Raw genomic sequence first — 22316 nt, forward strand, 5'->3', positions numbered from 1 at the left:
TATCCTGATTTTTCTTTTATTATTTATGTGTTTGTAAAATACTGTACTATTTCTTTTTAAATTGCACACAATTTTGGCCCAACCACCTCAACAGGACATTGTGGCTCCAGAGAAGATACACGAGAAGGGCACTGAGGGTGATTTCTGGTGGCAGTGTTCTGATTATACACCTATTGTAGCCTTTGTTTTGTGTTCTGCAGAAAGTGAGAGCGGTAAATGAGAGAAAGGTGTGCATTATGTACATTCACGTAATGTTACTTTAATTTGCAAACACGTTGAATTCTGAAGTCAGTTAATTACCTCAGCTGGGTTTTTTTTTGCATTAGAGAGGTCAATGCTACAGACTTACACCGATGAGACAAAGGTTCTAGTATCTAACACCTATGAGGGTGAGAGTGACTGAGAGAAAGACACATAAGCTGGGATGGGTAGGTTTTTTCATCATCTTAATTCATAACTAGCAATGTCACTGTGAGAGCCACAGATAGGAATGGAGTTTAAATGGGGAATGGAGAAGGATGGAAACTGGCTATGGGTGAAGACTGGAGTCTCTTGCCACTCACTGCCTGCCCTTGGGGAGAGTAAGTGGAAGTGGGAGGAATTAATGAAGCATTGTGGCTGAGATGAGTAACTGGATCAAAGGGATTGAGCACATAGTTCAGAGGGAAGACATAGGGATGATAGAAGAGGGAATGTGGTAGGGAGGAGAATGGGTAGTGGGAAGAATCAGGAGCGTATGGAATGATGGAAGCTCGGGGTAGGACATGCACAGTGATTGGGGGAGAGAAGAGATGGGGTCCTTTAAGGACCACTGATTAGGCCCCTGAAAATCTGCTACAACTAGGCTGAGCTTGCACTCAAATTTGCACAATTTGTACCCAAATTTTACATCTGGTTCCTACAAACAGCATTCGGAGCCCGATATGCATATGCGAGGCACCTAATGCCTATTTCAGCCAAGCGCCCTGGAAACCTAAAGGCACCTGCTTCCAAATTCATAACTGGCACATTTGCAGGGCAGATCGGAGGCAGGAGGTCGCGACCCAAAATTCGGCCCCTTATCATTCATTTGACAAACATAAAACAGGTGAAACAAAATCGAATTTCCCCCACCACTACTATTGCCCCATGTTCAATGCCACCCGAATAGGCCAGCATACTATTAAATTCAGTCCTTCTACATAATCCCTACTAAGAACCCCTGTGTAAGTACCTCTCTGGAATTTAAAAGGATTTTTCATTTAATATGACAGTCTGTGACATTGACATAAACCGTAGATACTAGATTAAATGTGAAAGATTTAAATCAGAGGGCAGAAGAAATTTCTTCACAGAGAGTTATGAGACTGTGGAATTCAATTTCTCAGTTAATGATTGAGGCAGAAACTATGTCAACATTGAAGATTAGATTGAAGAGGTGGATGAATGAAAAGGGGTTGAAAGGATATGGAAACAGGGTGGTTATATATGATTAGAATTATCTGCTTGCGTGCAGAGTAAAAGCCAACATGGACTGGTTGGACCGAGGTATAAAGGTGCTGCTTTCATTCTTCATGTGGTTGCAGGGTCTGGCCACTGAAGGTGCTGTGGAACAATTTTTATTTGTCAGCCGTGTTGCATTTCCCCATGTGAGGTAATAATGCAGATATATGCTGCCTTATTAAAAACTTCTTAAAATTAAATTATTTGAAAGATATTCAACTTTTCCCCCTTTAGCTTATATTTGGGCACTATTTCCTGCCCATGCCTCCATTTGGCCGACTCAGGCCTCCCAGGACCTCAATTTTGGTCCTCTCCCGCAAGCGAGGGACAATGAGAGTATGGACTACAAGATGGGATGGGGAATAGCATGAAAGGGGAACCATTAAGGGGGGAGGGCAATGAGATAAGATGAGATGGGAGAATAAGCCTCAGCAAAAGACTAGAGAGGGCACAGGAGAGATTTACGAAGATGTTGCAAGACTAGAGAATTTTAGCTATGAGGAAAAATTGGATAGGCTTGGGTCATTTTTGTGATATCTTGAACACAGTAAACACACACACTTGATCAACATGGCTTCCTGATAGAACTGAGAATGCATGGCTTTGTTGTTATTACATCAGTAGTCCACTAGGTGACTCTATAATACTTCTCCCTCCTTATTGAAGAAATTGATCATAACAAATAATCATTGTACATGATTTGCATGGTATACACAACTCTTGATATACATTTCTCAAATGGGAACTCATTTTATGTTTCCAAATTCTACTACAGAATTCTGCAAGACAAACAAAAGATATTAACTTATTTTCCATATTTGCAGATTAAACTTAACCACTGGTTTTCTTTTTCAAAGAGAATACCTTCTTTCTTGAACAGAGCTTTCCAATCTTGCTGGAGGACTTTCACTCATTCTACGCTGAGCCTGAGGAAAGTTTTTGTCCAAGGGCTGACCTTGATCTACATTTGGACTCTCTACACTTTCAGACTGTTTGTCTGCCTAACTCAGACTTAAATTCTGACTTTCTCTTGGACTTGTTTCTGGTACATCTGATGTAGATCGAACAAGACTATCTGACTCAGCAGAATAAATTGAATCATCCCAACTTTCAACTCCTTCCGCATCTGTAGGTAAGATATGATCATTGTGAACAAACCTAACCTTGCCACGATCACACATTTTGACCAAATATGTGCAAGGGCCACATATCGTCACTACTCTTCCTGGTAATCACTTTAACCATTTATGGTGATGGTTCTTCACTCTACCCTTCTGGTTCAACCTCACACTTCTCTCTCTCTCTCTCTCTCTCTCTCTCTCTCTCTCTCTCTCTCTCTCTCTCTCTCTCTCTCTCTCTCTCCTTTATCATGACTCTCTTTCTGCCTTGACTGCTTCTCTTCTACTGACTGTGCCAAGTTTGGTTTTAACAATGAGAATCTGGTTCGTGGCTGTTGTTTAGAAAAAACTCTGCTGGTGTTCCTATAAGTAATCAGATAATTTTCCAGTTTGTGGTCCAACGACAACTGACCTTTCTTTGGATTTGGATTCAACATTTGTTTGATGAGGGCGCATTTGACAATTTGCTCTGCTGCTCCATTTGAAGCAGGATTGTACAGTGGAACTTTGGTATGTTTCACATTGTTTCTGGTCATGAACTGTGTAAATTCTTATGAACAAAATTGTGGCCCATTATCAGAAATAATTTCTTCTGGGAGGCCATATGAAGAAAACAATCTTTGTAAATTGTCTAGTGTTTTCCTTGTTGTTATTATCCGCATCAGAAACACCTTCTATCCACTTCAAATGATTATCTCTCACGATGAACAATTGCTGTCCTTCTAGCTCAGCAAGATCTACATGTAACCTTTGCCACACTCTGGGAGGCCATTTCTATGGCTGTAATGGCATTGATGGTGGTTTCTTGCTCACCGATTGACATGTTGTACACTGACTGATGATGTACTCTATCTCTTTATTTAAACCTGGCTACCATAAGTAACTGTGTGCAGAACTCTTGGTCAAGGACATTCCCAGATGCTGGTCATGAAGATCTCCTAACAATTTGCACCTGAACCTATTTGTGATAACCACTCTTGCTCCCCACATGATACAATCTTTATCCACTGACAATTCATTCCTACAAACGAAGTACGGATGAATATCTTCCTCTGATACCTGGTGTCACCATCCGCCGCCTGTTCCACGACGACATGCAGGCCGAGATCCTTACCAACAGATACATCACTGACCCAATCCACATCCGGACCAGGGTCAAGCAGGGCTGCGTCATCGCCCCAACCCTCTTCTCAATCTTCCTCGCTGCCATGCTCCAACTCACAGTTGACAAGCTCCCCATTGGAGTGGAGCTAAACTACAGAACCAGTGGGAAGCTATTCAACCTTCAGCATCTCCAGGCCAGGTCCAAGACCACCCCAACCTCTGTCATCAAGCTACAGTACGCGGACGATGCCTGCGTCTGTGCACACACAGAGGCTGCACTCCAGGTTACAGTCAACGTATTTACTGAGGCATTTGAAAGCATGGGCCTTACGCTAAACATCAGTAAGACAAAGTTCCTCCAGCAGCCTGTCCTCGCCGCTCAGCCTCCCAGACATCAAGATCCACGGCGTGGCCCTGGACACTGTGGACCACTTCCCTTATCTCGGGAGCCTCCTATCAACAAGAGCAGACATTGACGATGAGATCCAACACCGCCTCCACTATACCAGTGCAGCCTTCGACTGTCTGAGGAAAAGAGTGTTTGAAGACCAGGCCCTCAAAACTGTCACCAAGCTCATGGTCTACAGGGCCGTAGCAATACCTGCCCTTCTGTATGGCTCAGAGACATGGACCATGTACAATAGATACCTCAAGTCGCTGGAGAAATACCACCAACGATGTCTCTGCAAGATCCTACAAATCCCCTGGGAGGACAGACGCACCAACATTAGCGTCCTCGTCCAGGCTAACATCCCCAGCATTGAAGCACTGGCCACACTTGATCAGCTCTGCTGGGCAGGCCGCATAGTTGGCATGCCAGACACGAGATTCTCAAAGCAAGCGCTCTACTCTGAACTCGTCCACCGCAAACGAGCCAAAGGTGGGCAGTGGAAATGTTACAAGGACACCCTCAAAGCCTCCCTGATAAGTGCAACATCCCCATTGACACCTGGGAGTCCCTGGCCAAAGACCGTCCTAAGGGAGGAAGTGCATCCGGGAGGGCACTGAGCTCCTCGAGTCTCGTAGCCAAGAGCATGCAGAAATCAAGCGGAAGGAGCTTACGGAAAACCAGACTCCCTGCCCACCCTTTCCTTCAACCACTATCTGTCCCACCTGTGACAGAGACTGTGGGTTCTCGTATTGAACTGTACAGCTGTTGTGTATCTGTAAAGCATGCACTCCCATGTTGCAGCACCAGGGGGCTCATCTCCTGAAGTCCCAAGGGATCCCAGCATCCCTTGGGAGCACTGTATATAAGCCGGCCCTGAAGGCCTGTTGCTCACTTTGGAGTGTCTTATTAAAGACTGAGGTCACTGTTACTTTAATCTCCCTGAGTGCAGCCTCATCTGTGTTAGGGACACAATAACTGGCGACGAGAATACGAATACAACGCAATGATGCAGCAAACTGTGGGCATCCTGGAGAAGTTCTCGGAGGGTGAGGACTGGGAAGCCTATGTCGAACAGCTAGACCAGTACTTTGTAGCCAACGAGCTGGACGGAGAAGGAAGCGCTGCAAAAAGGAGAGCGGTCCTCCTCACAGTCTGTGGGGCACCCATCTACAGCCTCATGAAGAATCTTCTGGCTCCGGTGAAACCCACAGAAAAAAGTCGTATGAGGAGCTGTGTACACTGGTTCAGGAGCATCTTAACCCGAGGGAGAGCGTGCTGATGGCGAGGTATCGGTTCTACACGTGCCTGCGATCTGAAGGTCAGGAAGTGACGAGCTACGTCGTCGAGCTAAGGTGAGTTGCAGGACAATGTGAGTTTGATGGCTACCTGGAGCAAATGCTCAGAGCATTTTTTGTACTGGGCATTGGCCACGAGACCATCCTACAAAAACTTTTGACTGTAGAGACACCGACCCTCAGTAAGGCCATTGCGATAGCACAGGCGTTTATGTCCACCAGTGATAACACCAAACGAATCTCTCAGCACACAAGTGCTAGCAATGTTCATAAATTAACTGGAACTGTGTTTGCGAGCAGAAATGTACAGGACAGAACCCACAAGTCTGCAACTGCCAGCCGGCCTCAGATGACCCAGATGACTCAGAGTCCCCAACAAAGGATGAATGCAAAGCAATTCACACCTTGTTGGCATTGTGGAGGCTTCCATTCAGCCTATTCATGCCGCTTCAAAGGGTATGTTTGCAAGAGCTGTGGAACAATTGGGCACCTCCAACGAGCTTGCAAATGAGCTGCAAGCTCTGCAAAACCTGCTAACCACCACGTGGCAGAGGAAGATCGGTCCATGGTGGATCAAAGCAATTTCGAGCCTCGGAGAGAGGAGGCAGATGCTGAAGTACACGGGGCGCACACATTTTCGACGAAATGTCCACCTATAATGCTAAACGTAAAATTGAATGGCTTATCCATAGCCATGGGACTGTACACTGGCGCTAGCCAATCCATCATGAGTAAAAAAAATGTTTGAGGGACTGTGGTGCAACAAGGCATTCAGACCAGCTGTGAGCCCCATCCACACGAAACTGAGAACGTACACAAAAGAGCTTATCACTGTCCTGGGCAGCGCCATGGTCAAGGTCACCTACGAGGGCACGGTGCACGAACTGCCACTCTGGATTGTCCCGGGCGATGGCCCCACACTGCTTGGAAGGAGCTGGCTGGGCAAAATCCGCTGGAACTGGAATGACATCTGAGCGCTATCACATGTCGATGAGGCCTCATGTAGCCAGGTTCTTAACAAATTTCCTTCCCTTTTTGAGCTAGGCGTTGGAAACTTTTCCGGGGCGAAGGTGCGGATCCACTTGGTCCCAGAGGCACAACGCATTCACCACAATGTGCGAGCGGTACCTCACATGATGAGGGAAAGAGTGGAAATCGAACTGGACAGGCAGCAACTCGAGGGCATCATCTCCCCAGTGGAATTCAGTGAGTGGGCCAGCCTGATTGTTCCAGTACTCAAAAGTGATGGCACGGTCAGGATTTGCGGCGATTATAAAGTAACTATTAATCGTTTCTCGCTACAGGACTAATACCCGCTACCTAAGGCAGATGACCTATTTGCGACGCTGGCAGGAGGCAAGACCTTCACCAAGCTCGACCTGACTTCGGCCTACATGACGCAGGAGCTGTAGGAGTCTTCGAAGTGCCTCACCTGCATCAACACGCACAAGGGACTGTTCATCTACAACAGATGCCCGTTTGGAATTCGGTCGGCTGCAGCGATCTTCCAGAGAAACATGGAGAGCCTACTCAAGTCGGCACCACACACGGTGGTCTTTCAGGACGACATATTAGTCATGGGTCGGGACACCGCCGAGCACCTACAAAACCTGGAGGAGGTCCTCCAGCAACTGGATCGCGTAGGGCTGCGGCTGAAGAGGTCGAAATGCGTTTTCGTGGCAACAGAAGTGGAGTTTTTGGGGAGAAAGATCACGGCTGACGGCATTCGGCCGACAGACACCAAGACAGAGGCTATCAGGAATGTGCCCAGGCCACAGAACGTCACGGAGCTGCGGTCGTTCCTGGGACTCCTCAACTATTTTGGTAACTTCCTACCGGGGTTAAGCACTCTCTTTGTGCAATAACACATGTAGGGGCTCTAAGGTGAGAACTGGATATGGGGAAAAAAACAAGTAATTGCTTTTGAGAAAGCCAGAAACATTTTATGCTCCAACAAGCTGCTTGTATTGTATAACCCGTGTAAAAGACTTGTGCTAGCATGTGACACGTCGTCATACGGAGTCGGGTGTGTATTACAACAAGCTAACGTTGCGGAGTAGTTGCAACCTGTCACCTATGCTTCCAGGAGCTTGTCTAAGGCCGAGAGGGCCTGGAGCATGATTGAGAAAGAAGCATTAGTGTGTGTGTTCGGGGTAAAAGTGCATCAGTTCCTGTTTGGCCTCAAATTTGAGCTGGAAACCGATCACAAGCCCCTCACATCCCTGTTCACTGAAAACAAGGGGATAAATACTAATGCCTCAGCCTGCATACAAAGGTGGGCACTCGTGCTATAAGCCTATAACTAAAACACCCGCCACAGGCCAGGCACCGAGAACTGTGCGGATGCTCTCAGTCAGCTACCATTGCCCACCACGAGGGTGGAAATGGTGCAGCCTGCAAACTTGTTGATGGTGACGCAGCCCGCAGACTTGGAAGCGTTTGAAAATGATAAATCACCTGTCACGGCCCACCAGATTAGGACTTGGACCAGCCAAAACTGTGTACTGCATGGGAGCTGGGCCAGCATCCCTGTTGAAATGCAAGAGCCAATAAAGCCGCTCTAGCTGCGAAAGGACAAGCTGTCCTATTCAGGCAGACTGCCTGTTGTGGGGTAACCGCGTAGTGCTACCCAAAAAGGGCAGGGAGACGTTCATCTCGGATCTCCACAGCACACAGCCGGGTATAGTAATGGTGAAAGCGATAGCCAGATCCAACGTGTGGTGGCCCGGTATCGACTCTGACTTAGAGTCCTGTGTATGGCAATGCAGCATATGTGCTCAGTTGAGCAACGCGCCCAGAGAGGCACCACTAAGTTTGTGGTCCTGGCCCTCCAGACCATGGTCGAGGATCCATGTTGACTATGCGGGCCCGTTTCTCGGTAAAATATTCCTGGTGGTGGTGGATGCTTTTTCAAAATGGATTGAATGTGAAATAATGTCGGGAAGCACTGCCACTGCCACCATTGAAAGCCTGAGGGCCATGTTTGCCACTCACGGCCTGCCTGACATACTGGCCAGTGACAACGGGCCATGTTTCACCAGTGCCGAATTTAAAGAATTCATGACCCACAATGGGATCAAACATGTCACCTCGGCCCCATTCAAACCAGCCTCCAATGGGCAGGCAGAGCGGGCAGTACAAACCATCAAACAGAGCCTTAACGAGTCACAGAAGGCTCACTCCAAACCCGCCTGTCCCGAGTACTGCTCAGCTACTGCACGAGACCCCACTCGCTCACAGGGGTGCCCCCAGCTGAGCTATTCATGAAAAGGACACTTAAAACCAGACTCTTGCTGGTTCACCCCAACCTGCATGATCAGGTAGAGAGCAGGCGGCAGCAACAAAATGTAAACGATGGTCGCGCCACTGTGTCACAGGAAATTGATCTGAATGACCCTGTGTATGTGCTAAACTATGGACACGGTCCCAAGTGGATCGCGGGCACAGTGATAGCTAAAGAAGGGAATAGGGTGTTTGTAGTCAAACTAGACAATGGACAAATTTGCAGAAAGCACCTGGACCAAACAAGGCTGCGGTTCACAGACAGCCCTGAACAACCCACAGCAGACACCACCTTTTCCGAGCCCACAACACACACCCAAAGGATCAACGACACCACGCTGGACCAGGAAATCGAACCAATCACGCCCAACAGCCCAGCAAGGCCAGGCTCACCTAGCAGCCCTGCAGGGCCAACAACACGCCAGCCCAGCGAGGGCACAGCCAACACACCAGAATAGACATTTGTACCGAGGCGGTCCACCAGGGAAAGAAAGGCTCCCGACCGCCTCACCTTGTAAATAGATTTCACTTTGCCTTTGGCGGGGGGAGTGTTCCTAACACAGATGAGACTTGCACACAGGGAGGTTAAAGTAACAGTGACCTCAGTCTTTAATAAGACACTCCAGAGTGAGCAACAGGCCTTAGGGGGCCGGCTTATATACAGATGCTGGGATCCCTTGGGACTTCAGGGGATGAGTTCCCTGGTGGTGGAACATGGGAGTGCATGCTTTACAGATACACAACAACAGCCACCTAAGAACTCATGCTATGGGTGGAAGCAAGTCTTCCTTGATTCCGAGGAACTACCTATGATGATGATGAATCATACACCTTTGACATAACTGGGTCACATTTTGTTGCCTTACCAATCTCTTCAGCTGTGACTGGCAGTTCATCAATGTATGAGAAATAGAACACTTCTTCCCTATTAGATGTAATTTGTGATGTGGATGGCAACCTGGATATAGTATCAGCATTACTGTGATCAGCTGATCGTCTGTACTCAATGTCATATGTATGTGCTGACAAAATCAAAGCCCATCTCTGCATTTGAGCTGCAACTAAGGTTGGAACTGGGGGCTTTGGATGGAGGATGGTTGTCAGGGGCTTATGGTCAGTAACTATGGCAAACTTATGACCAAAAAAGTATTTCTGAAACTTTTTGACCCCAAAAATCAATGCCAAAGCTTCCCTTTTGATCAGCGCATAATTACGCTCACTGGCACTGAGAGTGCATGAAGCAAAAGCAATTGGTATCTTCTCCCCACTATCTATTACATGAGCGATCACTGCCCCAACTCTGTATGGAGAGGCGTCACATGCTAGCTTGATCTCCTTAGATTATGTCATAGTGAACTAACATGGTATTCTCTGCTAACTGGCTTTAACACTCTTTGAATGCTGTGTCACATTCTTTTCACCACTTCCAAGGGATCTGTTTTCTCAACAGCTGGATGTAACACTGTAGTCAAATTTGGGAGGAACTTCCTGCAATAATTCAAAAGACCCAAAAATTATCGAAGTTCAGAGATATTCTTGGGAGTGGTGTGCATTTCTGATTGCATCCAGCTTTCCCGTGGTTGGATGTAAACCATCTTTGTCTACTCTGTGCCCTAAGAACTCCACTGAGTTTTGAAACATTTCGCACTTGTGAGCAGTAACTCATACTCCGTGCTCCTCCAGCCGTTTGGGTACTTCATTCAACATCTCATTATGGATTTGCCTGTTTGGTGCTGAAATAAGTGTGTCATCTAAATAACACACTACCCCTTCAATCCCTTGCAAAATTCGGTTCATCACCTCGCTGGAATATGTTGGGGGGGTGGAAGACACTCCAAATGGTAGCCTATTGAACTGATATAGGCCTAGGTGAGTATTTATAGTCAAGCATGACTTGGACACTTCATATAACACAAGTTGTAGGTAGGTATTTGTAAGATCTAACTTTGAAAAGATCTGGCCACCTGTCCGCGTTGTAAACAAATATTCCACATTTGGGTAGATTACCCTCTAGAACCTGGTTTACGGTTACCTTATAATCACCATACAACCTTACCTTACCATCTTACTTAGGTACAACAACAATGGATGTAGCCCAACTACTCAGATCTACCTTAGAGATAATGTTCTCATTTTCTGTCTTTTGAGTTCTTGTTAAACTTTCTCCTTGAGTCCGTATGGTACGGGACGTGGCTTGCAGTAAATTGGCTTTGCGTCCTTCTGCACTCTGACACTTGCCTTGAAGTCTTGGATTGGATTGCCTGTTTCATGGAACACCTTTGATCATCTTTCAATGCAAATTTTGCTTCCACGCAAAAAATCTCATTCCAATCCAGCTTCAGTGATTCCAACCAATTTCTACCTGTCAAGGCAGTCTTGTCTCCTGCTGCTATTATGAGAGGCAAGCTCTGATACTGATCCTTGTATTTCACTGGTATGGTGGCACTTCCTACTGCAGGGATTTGCTCTCCTGAGTAACCTCCCAGCTCTATCTTTGATTTCTCTAGTCATTAATCAAGCGACTTGTCACGTTATAGTGATTCTGGTACTACGATCATGGATGCACCAGTGCCGATTTCCATGGATATCTTGGTTCCTGCGACATCTACTTGGATGACAATACTTTGCGAATCGCTGTTAGATACCTTCATGCTTCTTATGACGTGAATCTCCAGAAACTCCTCAACCTGCTGCTTCTCTTCAATACAATGTAGTGTCTGGCGATTTCTACTTCGAACATTGCCAGTCTGTTTACTCTTCTATTGGCATGCCTTCGCAAGATGCCCAGCTTTCTTGCAGTAGAAACACTCTGTCTTCACATATTGACAGCTTTAAGCAATGTGTTGTCCCAGGCAACGACTTCAATGCACTGTTACCTTAGTCAGTTGCTTTTACTTTTAGCCTGCAGCCGATTCACCTCGGTTGTCTGACGACTGAAAAAGGTGTGAAATTCTCGGGAATATCCATCAGCCATGTCCATCAATATAGCTGTCTGACAAGCTAAGTCAAAAATCAAGTTAGGGGTTGTCAACAATTTACTTCTGACTCGTTCATTCTTCAACCCACAAACAAAGCAGTCACGCAAAGCTCGATCCTGAAAACAACAATGTACTCAATGATACCCTCATTATTTAATTGATCACATGTTCCAAAATGATAACTATCAGAAATTTCCCAGGGCTCAGGACTGTAATGGTGTTCTAACTTGGTTAGAATCTCCTTCAGTGGCATGTCCTTCGGCTTGGCTGGAACAAGCACATTTTTCATGGTTTCATACATCTTTGGGTGTGCTTCATGCAAGAAAATAGCCCGTTTCCTTTCTAAAACCGCCCGGTAACGGTGTACATCATCAGGGACTTTAACGATGCTATTCACGGTGAAATACATTTCTAGCCATTCCACATACGTTCCGAAAGTCTCTCAGTTGCGATGGAACTCACCCAAGTGCCCTATTATTCTTATAGGCGCAGCCATCTGGACTCTAGCAACGTCGACAGGTCAGCCATGTGTGCTCAAAATTTACCTTGGATTTTTAAGCATCTCTGCAAAACAAAGAACCTCAAACAGTCTCTCTGTCGGTTGGCAGGATTATCCTTCAACAAAAATTTCAGCTAAGGAATCCGAAAATTGCATCCTCGTCGCCAATCTATGATCTCTTGAGACACAGTAAACACACACATTTTCACAACATGGCTTCCGGATACAACTGAGAGCACATGGCTTTATTACATCAGTAGTCCATTAGGTGGCTCTACAACAATTTTCTTTGGGACAGTGGAGGCTGAAAGGAGACTTAATTGAGGTGTATAAAATTGTGAGCAGCCTAGATAGAGTGGATAGGAACGACCTGTTTCCTTTAGCAGAGAGGTCAATAACCAGGGGGCATAGATTTAAAGTAATTGGTAGAAGCATTAGAGGGGAGTTGAGGAGTCCTTCTTTCACCAAGCGGGTGGTGTGGGTCTGGAACTCACTGCCTGAAAGGGTGTTAGAGGCAGAAGCCCTCATGGCATTTAAAAAGTACTTGGATATGCACTTGAAGTGCTGTAACATACAGGCTATGGACCAAGAACTGGAAAATGGGATTAGGCTGGATAGCTACTTTTCGGATGGCACGGACACAATGGGCCGAATGGCCTCCTTCTGTGCCGTAAACTTCTATGATTCTACACAATAAAAAATGTGGCTATTTCCATTGCTGGCATTGGCATCTGCACTTCTAGATTGCCATATTATTAATTCTAGGCCCAGTGACCAGCTTGTCTACACAAGCTCAAATCCCATAATTATCTATATTGGTATGTACCACACCCTTGCATTGAAGTCTACACTTGTATTCTTAAATTTGTGCCTTAGGAAACTAATATTCTGGGAATTCATCCTGATTATTATAAAACAGAATTGGAAGATCCTATAAAATACCAACTACTGCTCAGCTGCAGCATTCTCTGACAAAATCAAAAGACTTTGCTTTGTGGTAGAAAACATTTAAATATGTTTTCTTTGATCCCAGATTTGCTGCCTGCTTTGTGGTACCATCGCCTTCTGCTTCTCTACACTCCCATTTAAATTCTATCACATCCCCCATGATTCTTCACACATTTTCTCTGCTTTACAACTTGACTTTTGAACTCTGCCACATTTTACCCTGACAAGTGACATGTGATGCTGATGCTTTTCGAGCAGGGTCTGACTTGTGAGCCCCTTCTCCGGTTTCTTACCATCTGTAGACTGCCCAGTGTAATGCATATATGGTCTACGAGGATAGATGTCAGCTTTTCCTGTCACTGACAATCTGATTGGAAGGATGCTGTTCCAAAATATCCAAACAGCTTGACGATCCTTAACTGTAATGAAGCCATTCCGAGCCATTTTCTTGGGGGTGGGGGCAGTGAGGAAGGGGCGGGTACGGAGAAGGAGGCTGCCTAGCATGGGATTTCCCTGTCCGTGCTTAATTTTAGTGCTTGCACTGTGGTTCCTTGTGGACTGTACTTCAGCTGTGTGCCTTGTAAATAACAGGTGCTCAGAACAAAATAAGGAAAGTCTTCTTAAAAAACAATCTGTGCTGTTAATGTTGAAAATCAGAGAGGAAGCTTTTCACACAAAATGCCAGTCCAGCAAGCTCAGCAGGACCATAATCGGAGGGTTAGTCGGACGACTATTACCTTAACTAGTAAGTGGAGAAAGTCTCCTGTATACCACAAATGGCTCAATGGAGTAGATGGAGATTTATAGTAAAGGAATGTAATTAAATCAAAAATTGTGTTATAAATCTGAACTTTAGGAGCCTTTTGGGATTGTTTTGCTTGGTTTACTAAATGCAGTATTTAGCAAGTGGCTGGTTTTCATAGAAAGTGGTGTCATTATGTGGTGAAAGGAATCCAGCAAAAATATTTCTGTGAGAAATACCTTCTATGCTACCCAGTTGATTGCTGAATTATAAACATTTCATTCACTGCAGATATCATATTAACTGAGAATATTAGATACCAAAGGACTTGTTACTGAAGCTATTCCCTTATCTGCCTAGTTCAGCATGGTATCACAAAGCTGTATTGCCACAAGAACTCATATTTAAGGCTATCTTGTTTTTCAAGGGCCTTTTAAGGTTTACTTTAGTCATATTTTCGCAATGACATTCACCAGGTAAATTATGAAATGTAGTACTGAGAATGGGTAGTGACATTAGAGACGAAAGTAGTTGCTGGACTCCTTGGTTCAAGTGAAGGTGACGGAGATGACTCATCATGCTTTTCTAGTTGGATTTAAAGGGGCCTTGTCCCCTGGTAAAGTAATTTATGTGATGCTTTACCATATCTGTGTCCTGGAAGATGTGAAATGATGCATTGACCCCATCAACTAACCAAATGTGTCTACCATTGAAATTAGAAAAGATTAAGAACAATTTGATTGAAAGCTAGAATACAAATTGGAAAACTTAAAGATGATGTTTTAGCACATCTTCTATGTCGCAAAGTTTCCAACTCAACCAACACTCTAGAGTGTAAACCGAGCTTTCAAAGCCTGCTGTTCGAGGGACTGTGCCTGCATGGTAACTTCCCAGTATGGCAACAAAACCCCTTTAAATAAGGGAGGATTCTCAACTTGTGAGACTTTGGTCAGCAGATTGTTCTTATTGCCAGCAGAAGACTGTCAGTCTGGCTTGTATTTCGGATCAGTTTACAGGTAAGTGGGAAGTGGGAATCGATAGTTGGCTAATCCTAAAATAACCCTGTTTGTAAAAGAAAACTAGCCTCCTTGTGTGATGCAGACTGGAATAGCACCAGAGTACAGGTTTTGCCAATACTAACATACCTTGGAATTTGAACTTTGTACTGGCCATTTCTCTCTCATTTCTGGAAGATGCTACACCAATTGATTCAGTCTAATAATTTTAGAAAGAAGTTGCTGATTATCCTGACAGAACTCTAGTGTTCATTTCCCTTTCCATGGAAGATGGCAGTGGATGTTTGTGTCTTCATCAAGACCCTGCCTTAACCTTTACTTTCGTTTAGGCACTCCGTTAACACCAGTAATCTAGGAGAAATCAACAGTTCCATTTTGAATCACTAACAACAAATAATAAAAGCAGTTATACAACATACATTTTAATATTTTCTCTGTAATAAACCCATTATTACAGGTGAGTGTGATCCAAATATATCCTATTTGTGTAATAACTATTCCTTACTCTTCTCCCAGTGGTACTGAGTTCCTCGCTGCTCCATGGAAGTGAAGCAGTAAAGACTGACTTCCATTTCCAAACAGTAGACAATTGGGGGTGAGGGGAGGAGGAAGAGGATTTATTTGTGCATCCAAGATTTCCATAAATCCAAATATTAACTAACATTTAGACTTTGTCAAGGAGTTGGGAATACAAAGGTACAAGTGACTGTAATTGCATAAAGCCAGGAGAAATTGTTGAAGTAGACATACAACTTGGATAATATAATTTTGTTTAAATGTTGCTGGGAGAGGTATACCAGCAGTTTATAAGTCTCAAATTCTATATATTTGGATTTAATGGAAATGGCAATAAGTTTCTGAACTTGTTAAGGCATGGTCCAGCTGGTGTATGTTAGAATAATTGTAACTTTGTTCTTCAGTGTCTGACTTCCATTTCGTAATTTGGACTTGACGAATTGTCTCGCTGAATGTTTGCTCATCTTACACAGATAGATTGATGATGATTTCTGTCCTTGAAATGATATCACTTGATAACTTTACCTGCTCTACTTCTTGTGGGATCTGCTTTGTTACAAGTTATTAAGTGGAATTATTTAATAAGCCTCAATTGTGCCTACCAGCTCTTGTCTACAGCTGACAATCCATGCAGCTTTGCCCACTAGAAAGCTTTATGTTGAGTAATTAAGATAAGACAATTAGGATATTAGATGTATTTTTTTTAACTTCTATTTAATTATTGACAGTACACAGTGGACTTTTTTTTTCTGCTGCGGAGTGTCAGTTACATTGATGGCATATGTTTGACGTATTGTGGCATATTAGATGCTGTGTAATGTGTCAGGTGTACTGGAGACATTGGTAAGAAAAGCCTACCTGGTCACACCATGCTTAGCAGGGAGTGCATCTGCCATTGCTTCTGTTCCTGTTCCTGCCACTGTAGTCGTGTCCTTTTCTGCAGAATATTCTGTAGGTAACCGATGCAGGAATTGCAACTTAAACCATTTTGTCGCTATGACTTCTTAATTTTGAGTGTTCAGTTTTAATTGCTGCACAAAGTGTCTAGAAAATGACAGAACTGGGAGATACCAGATCTTGCAACTCCAATGTACATTGAACACTCAGCTGCTTTGGTATTGCAGTGTTTCTTATAATGTACTTCATGTAGTGGATCTGTTTCTAAAGATGGTCCTCATACCTGATGTTTGTGGTCTACATCCAATTAAAATCAACAGCGCAAGAGATTGCATCCAGCAGTGAAGGTACACTTGAGGAAGTATTGCTGTGGACTGCATGTGTATTCTGGGTGAGAATGAGTTCTGATGGTTGTGAAGTTATGTTTTCATTTGCACTTCTCATTGTTCAAAAGGACGTTCTTACTGGTTTGCATATCTTTTCATGACTGTTTCATTGCTTGAAAGCTGCACATTTCCTTGATTGCTCAGAAAATTGATTGTTTGAAGAGTAACGACTGATGTCCTAGAAGTACTTTGCTCAAATGTAGGTGGAAGTTTGTGAAATTAATTATAGACAGCTTGAGTTAAAGCCACAATCCTTTCTGATGCTTTGCTTAATGTGAACACAACTGAAATAGAATTGTGTTTGGAATTTAGCAACTATCATTTCACCAGTGAGTGACTGTGCTTTTGGTTACATTAATGTATGTTGCCTGTTCTTTTTTACATAAATTCAGTGCCAGAAAATGTCTTTGCATCTTTGCCTATGCAGTTTATTAAAATTAATAATAGAGTACAAATTCAATTTTTTTCATATCATTTTAATCTGATGAGGAAGAAACGTGAGTTGCATCACCGTACAGTACATTGTAAAATGTTCAACTTTCTTAGTCATTCTTATAGCTTTTATCCATCATGTTTAGATTTTAATGCCATATTCTTTTCGCTGTGACTACAAATAATACTGCATTAAAAATATGAGTATAGGGACCCCCGTTCACCCATACTGTGCTGGTCCTATGAGAACTATAGTAGACTTCTGATGAAATTGTTGCATTGCCTCCAGAACTACATGAAAGCTGGCACAATACTCCAAATATCATTGTGTGCCCTGACACACACCAACTACTTGTGTGCCATGGCACACATTTACTATCATGAGATGGACTCCTGGGGCTGGATTTTCAGCTAAGTGCGCCCCGTTTAGTGCCTGGGCGGGGCACAAAAATGATTTTTTTTTTGGTGAAACAAGGCACACAAGATTTTGCGCCCGGGCAGAGCTTTGGGCAATGGTTTTGTGGCGGCACTTAAACTTACTGCCCTGCCCGCTGTTTTGAGTGTTTGGAAGACGTAAATTGTCGTGCATTGCTGCGCTTAGCACCCCGGGCATCAAGCTGGAAGAAGGCTTATTGATGATTATTTTCAATGTAATGGAAGAGCTCGCAGACGTATGGGGAGGAGGCCTTACCTCCAATGAGTTTACAGGGAACAGCACTCATACCTGCAGCTCCCTGAGGCATAGTGGGTTAGCAGCCTGCGCTTCTGGAAAGAAGTGCTGACAGAGATATGTCAGCTCATACAGGCAGTCCTACAGCCTGCCAGCAGCAACAGGACTACACTGCCCGTCGAGGTGAAGGTGACTGTGGCACTTGCCTTCTATGCCTCCAGCACCTTTCAGGTATCAGCGGGGGACATATGCTCCATCCCGCAGCACACTACATATTGCTGCATTTGCCAGGTGACAACTGCACTGTACGCACGCAGAATGGACTTCATAAACTTCCCAATGACCAAGGAGACCCAAAATGAGAGGGCTGTAGATTTTGGATAATTTGCTAGCTTCCCCAAGGTTCAGGCTGCCCTTGACTGTATGTACATCGCCCTGCGAGCAACTTTAGAGAATGCTGTGGTTTACCGAAACCAAAAGGGATTCTACTCCATGAACATACAGCTTGTCTATGACCATACTCAGCACATCATGGCAGTCAATGCCCAATATCCAGGGAGCATCCATGATGCTTTCATCTTGCCTGAGAGCAGTGTCTCATGCCTGTTCCAGCATCAACCACAAGGCCAGAGCTGAATGCTCAGGGACAAAGGTTACGGCCTCGCCATTGGCTCATGATCCCCCTCCGGAACCCTCAGATAGAAGCCGAGCATCGCTATAATGAGAGCCATGCAGCCATACGCAACATCATCGAACAGACAATTGGCGTGCTCAAGCAGCGCTTTCAATGCCTGGACCGCTCTGGAGGCTGCCTGCAATACTCCCCTCAGCAGGTCTCTGAGTTGATTGTAGTGTGCTGCATGCTACACAACTTAGCCATCATGAGGGGACAGGATTTGTCAATGGGGATTGCAGGACCACCTCAGAAATGGGGGGGAGCAGGAAGGAGCAAGAGGAGCAGGAAGAAAAGGAAGAGGAGCCTGGTGAGGAACCCATGTCACCACCACCACAGGAGAGGCATCGTGGAGATTTTGTCGCTGCAAAAGGCTTACGTCAGCTGTTCATAATTGAACACTTTGCTTGACGAGTGAACGGCACGTTTGACATTGCCTGGCCACTCTATCCCATCCATGTTGATTATTCCCCCTCTTATTCTGTAGATGAGGCACTACACAAGAATGGTTAAGGTGAACAAAAGAATTTATCAAACATTGTAAACTTTTATAACTTTGTTAGCATCATTTTCAAATGTTGAAATTTAAATAAAATAATATAATTATTTGCATCCATCATCATCACAGGCAGTCCCTCAAAATCGAGGAAGATTCGTTTCCACTCTAAAAGTGCGTTCTTAGGTGACTGTACAGTCCAATACCGGAATTATAGTCTCTGTCGCAGGTGGGACAGACAGTCGTTGAAGGAAAGGGTGGGCGGGGAGTCTGGTTTGCCGCATGCTCCTTCCGCTGCCTGCGCTTGGTTTCTGCATGCTCTCGGCGACGAGACTCGAGGTGCTCAGCGCCCTCCCGGATGCTCTTCCTTCACTTAGGGTGGTCTTGGGCCAGGGATTTCCAGGTGTCAGTGGGGATGTTGCACTTTATTAAGCAGGCTTTGAGAGTGTCCTTGAAATGTTTCCTCTGCCCACCTGGGGCTCGCTTGCCGTGTAGGAGTTCCGAGTAGAGTGCTTGCTTTGGGAGTCTCGTTTTGGGCATGTGGACAATGTGGCCTGCCCAACAGAGCTGGTCGAGTGTGGTCAGTGCTTAGATGCTGGGTATGTTGGCCTGATGGGGAACACAGATCCAGCAGTGTGAGTAAAAAACAACAACAACAACATTATAACCAACACCCCTGTCACACTCTTTTACCACCAGCTTTCCCCCTCCTTACCCTTACCCACCTCCCTTGCCTGCTCCTCATATCCAAAATGGCACCACGATGGTGTGCAGCAACATTGTCAGAGCGCTGCTGTGTTGGGGGTAGAGAGACAATGATGACGCTGCCTGGGGAGACACTGGACAAGCTCGTGACCTGGAAGGCCCGGCTTCTGACTGGTGAGCCTCTTCATCGGCATCGCCAGTCACAGGTAGTGTGGTGGTGTGTCTGGGTGTCACACTGGGGAACTTGGAAAGACTGCTCGCTACACTCTCCAGGACTCCACTGTCACTGGTGGAGGCCACGAGCTTCGTGTGGGCACGGATGGCCTCGCAGGTTTCGCGGCTCGCACCGACAATCTGCGACCCTACCTTGTTATGGTCGTAGTGAGACTCTCGATGCTCATGGGAATCTTACCCTGGACATCAAGGAGCTGATAAGTGAGTTGGATGCACTCCCTGGACAGTCCCACCATGTCCAGTTCTGTGTCTGCCTATCTGTCAGCAGACTGACTTTGCTGACTCACGCCACTAGTCCCAGGAGTCTCGGAGGTCGCAAAGCCCGGGAAAGTTAGATCATCCTCGATTGCCAGAGGAAAAAGAGGGGTAGAGTGCATCTGCCCCCCCAGAGTTGGCTGCTCTGTGAACTCCTCTTCTTCTTCCTCCTCCTCCTCCTCCATATGATCGCCTGCCATGGAGGGTTGATCCGAGGGATGTGGCACCTGTGACTGGTCATCTGGAAGTAGGACGAGTGGGTAGCCACAGGGGAGGGGGCAGGGTGACATGAGTAAGGTCACATAGCACAGTGTCATTTGAAGGACTGCCGCTACTCCATTATATCTAGTCCAGAGACACTGCATTACATTGCCCCAACCCTAGTCCACAGACACTGCATCACATTGCCCCAACCCAGCCCAGGGAGTTATCCTCAGTTTCCGAGCAGGGATCAGTGTCCCCAGTGGCAGTTGCCCGACCTGAGTTGACGATGAGGCCTGTCACTCTCTCCTCAATGTCGGTGAGTGGCAGGGTCTGAGGCGGGCCGCCGCCTGTCCGCACCTGCTCGTGGCGATTATGGGACTTCTTTGCCTACAAAGATGAAAATGGGAATGGTTACCAGAGGGTCTATCTGCTCTGTGGCACACACAGATAGCCACCAAAGCACTTACACCATACTGTCTGAATGTAATAGAGTCCTATGTTTATTGGCATTGGAAGTTGCATTTTGTTCATCAGGAGGACATCAAAGTGCAGAAACATCTTATGAGTTCTCAGAAAGGTATCTTAATAATGTGTAAAGATCATTCATGGCAAATAGGGTGCCACACTAAGCCTACCTATGTGTCATGCATTTTAGGAGGCAACCCACAGAGAGACAACAACAGCATGAGAACAAATAGTGTGTCAAATTTATAATTTAAGTAATAAAGGAGTGCATCAATAAAAATTGTACTCTAAGAACCCTCGAAAGATCAGTAAACTTTTTTCAGCACTGCTTCCCACTGCTGGCCACTGTGTCTGAGGCAGAGACATCCTCAGCAATTCCCTCCATATTCTGTAAAAAATGGATGGCAGGGGTCTAGATCCACCATCACTGTGTAATTCCTGCCATCTTCTCTCCACAGCCCTCTCAAGAGCTTCGTTAGCCTCTTGTGAAAATCGTCTGGCATGCTGTCTGCTGTCCTCCTCCTCCATCATCAAAATCAAATAATAAAATGGCTGATTCAGCCCCAGGTGTACTGCGCATGCGATCGGACAGCAGACCAGAAGCGTGGGGAAAAAAACTTTGCGCATGCACAGAACGGGCGATTTTTTTTCAGGCCAGAACTTTCGGCTCCGCCAAACAAATTCTGTGGTGCAACGCCAGAGTTTGCCCTAACACCTATCGTGAACTTTCATTTGGCGAAAGTTGCGTGAACTGGCGCTAACGCTAACCCGCTGCTAAATTTTTTATTTTGCCGTGATTTGTGCCCGGAAACAGCAAAATCGCAAACAGCCGAAAATCCAGCCCCATTCTGAGGATAAGCTTTTACTTGAGACAGCCATCATTATACTGACTGCGCATCTTAGTTATTCTAGGCCCTTTTCAAATTCCGAGCATTATCACTTACTGCACTACACTTGCTGCTATGACGTTCAGTATTATGTGGTGCGTTTGGTGGTGGTGTACTAGAGAGCCAGAGCACATTGGATGTCTATTGTTAGGCTACATCAAGCAAAGATGCATGTGCAGAAATTGGCTAGGAGTTGTACTCATACCAATAACTTACTGTAATGGCAGTATAAAGAAAGGACATCCTTATTAAAAGTACACCAAGTGTTAATAAACCACATCCAGATTTTCCAAGCCATTTCAGTGATGCAGCAATATCTTAAGAGCACAACAGGATAACTAAACACACTTTAACCACTAATTGGCACCAAGACTGCTATGTTTTCTTTTGCTGTACCTGGGAAGAAATAGCGAGAGTGTCTGTGAATTTAAATGATCATTCACCAATGCCATCAACTTTTACAAATACTTTTAATAAGAAAAATCTGTTATTTTATGGGATATATGCATCTTGAAGGATGAGCTTTATAAAGTAAAGATTAGTTTAAAATGATTTATGTGGCCTCATTTATATGTCGCCATTTCTTGGCTGTTTTAAAAGCTGAGAAAAAAATCCCAACGTCAACCAAGATTCAGTGACAA

At 45.1% G+C, this 22316-nt stretch overlaps 1 protein-coding gene across 4 annotated transcripts in view; it reads left to right on the forward strand.

The window, feature by feature from the left end:
- The window catches only part of LOC139263371 (ena/VASP-like protein), a 457176-nt gene that overhangs the window by 322571 nt on the left and 112289 nt on the right, over nucleotides 1-22316 (forward strand). Inside the window, exon 1 of one of the 4 annotated variants that reach the window (XM_070879362.1) lies at nucleotides 13576-13842. The exons of the other annotated variants lie outside the window; for them this stretch is intronic. Within the exon in view, the coding sequence (XP_070735463.1) occupies nucleotides 13776-13842 (67 nt within the window). The 5' untranslated portion in view covers nucleotides 13576-13775. Of the gene's footprint in view, nucleotides 1-13575; nucleotides 13843-22316 lie in introns of those variants that run through there. 4 annotated transcript variants of the gene reach the window in all.

Source organism: Pristiophorus japonicus, chromosome 4 (genome assembly GCF_044704955.1).
Source record: "Pristiophorus japonicus isolate sPriJap1 chromosome 4, sPriJap1.hap1, whole genome shotgun sequence".
Classification (NCBI taxonomy): Eukaryota; Metazoa; Chordata; class Chondrichthyes; family Pristiophoridae; genus Pristiophorus; species Pristiophorus japonicus.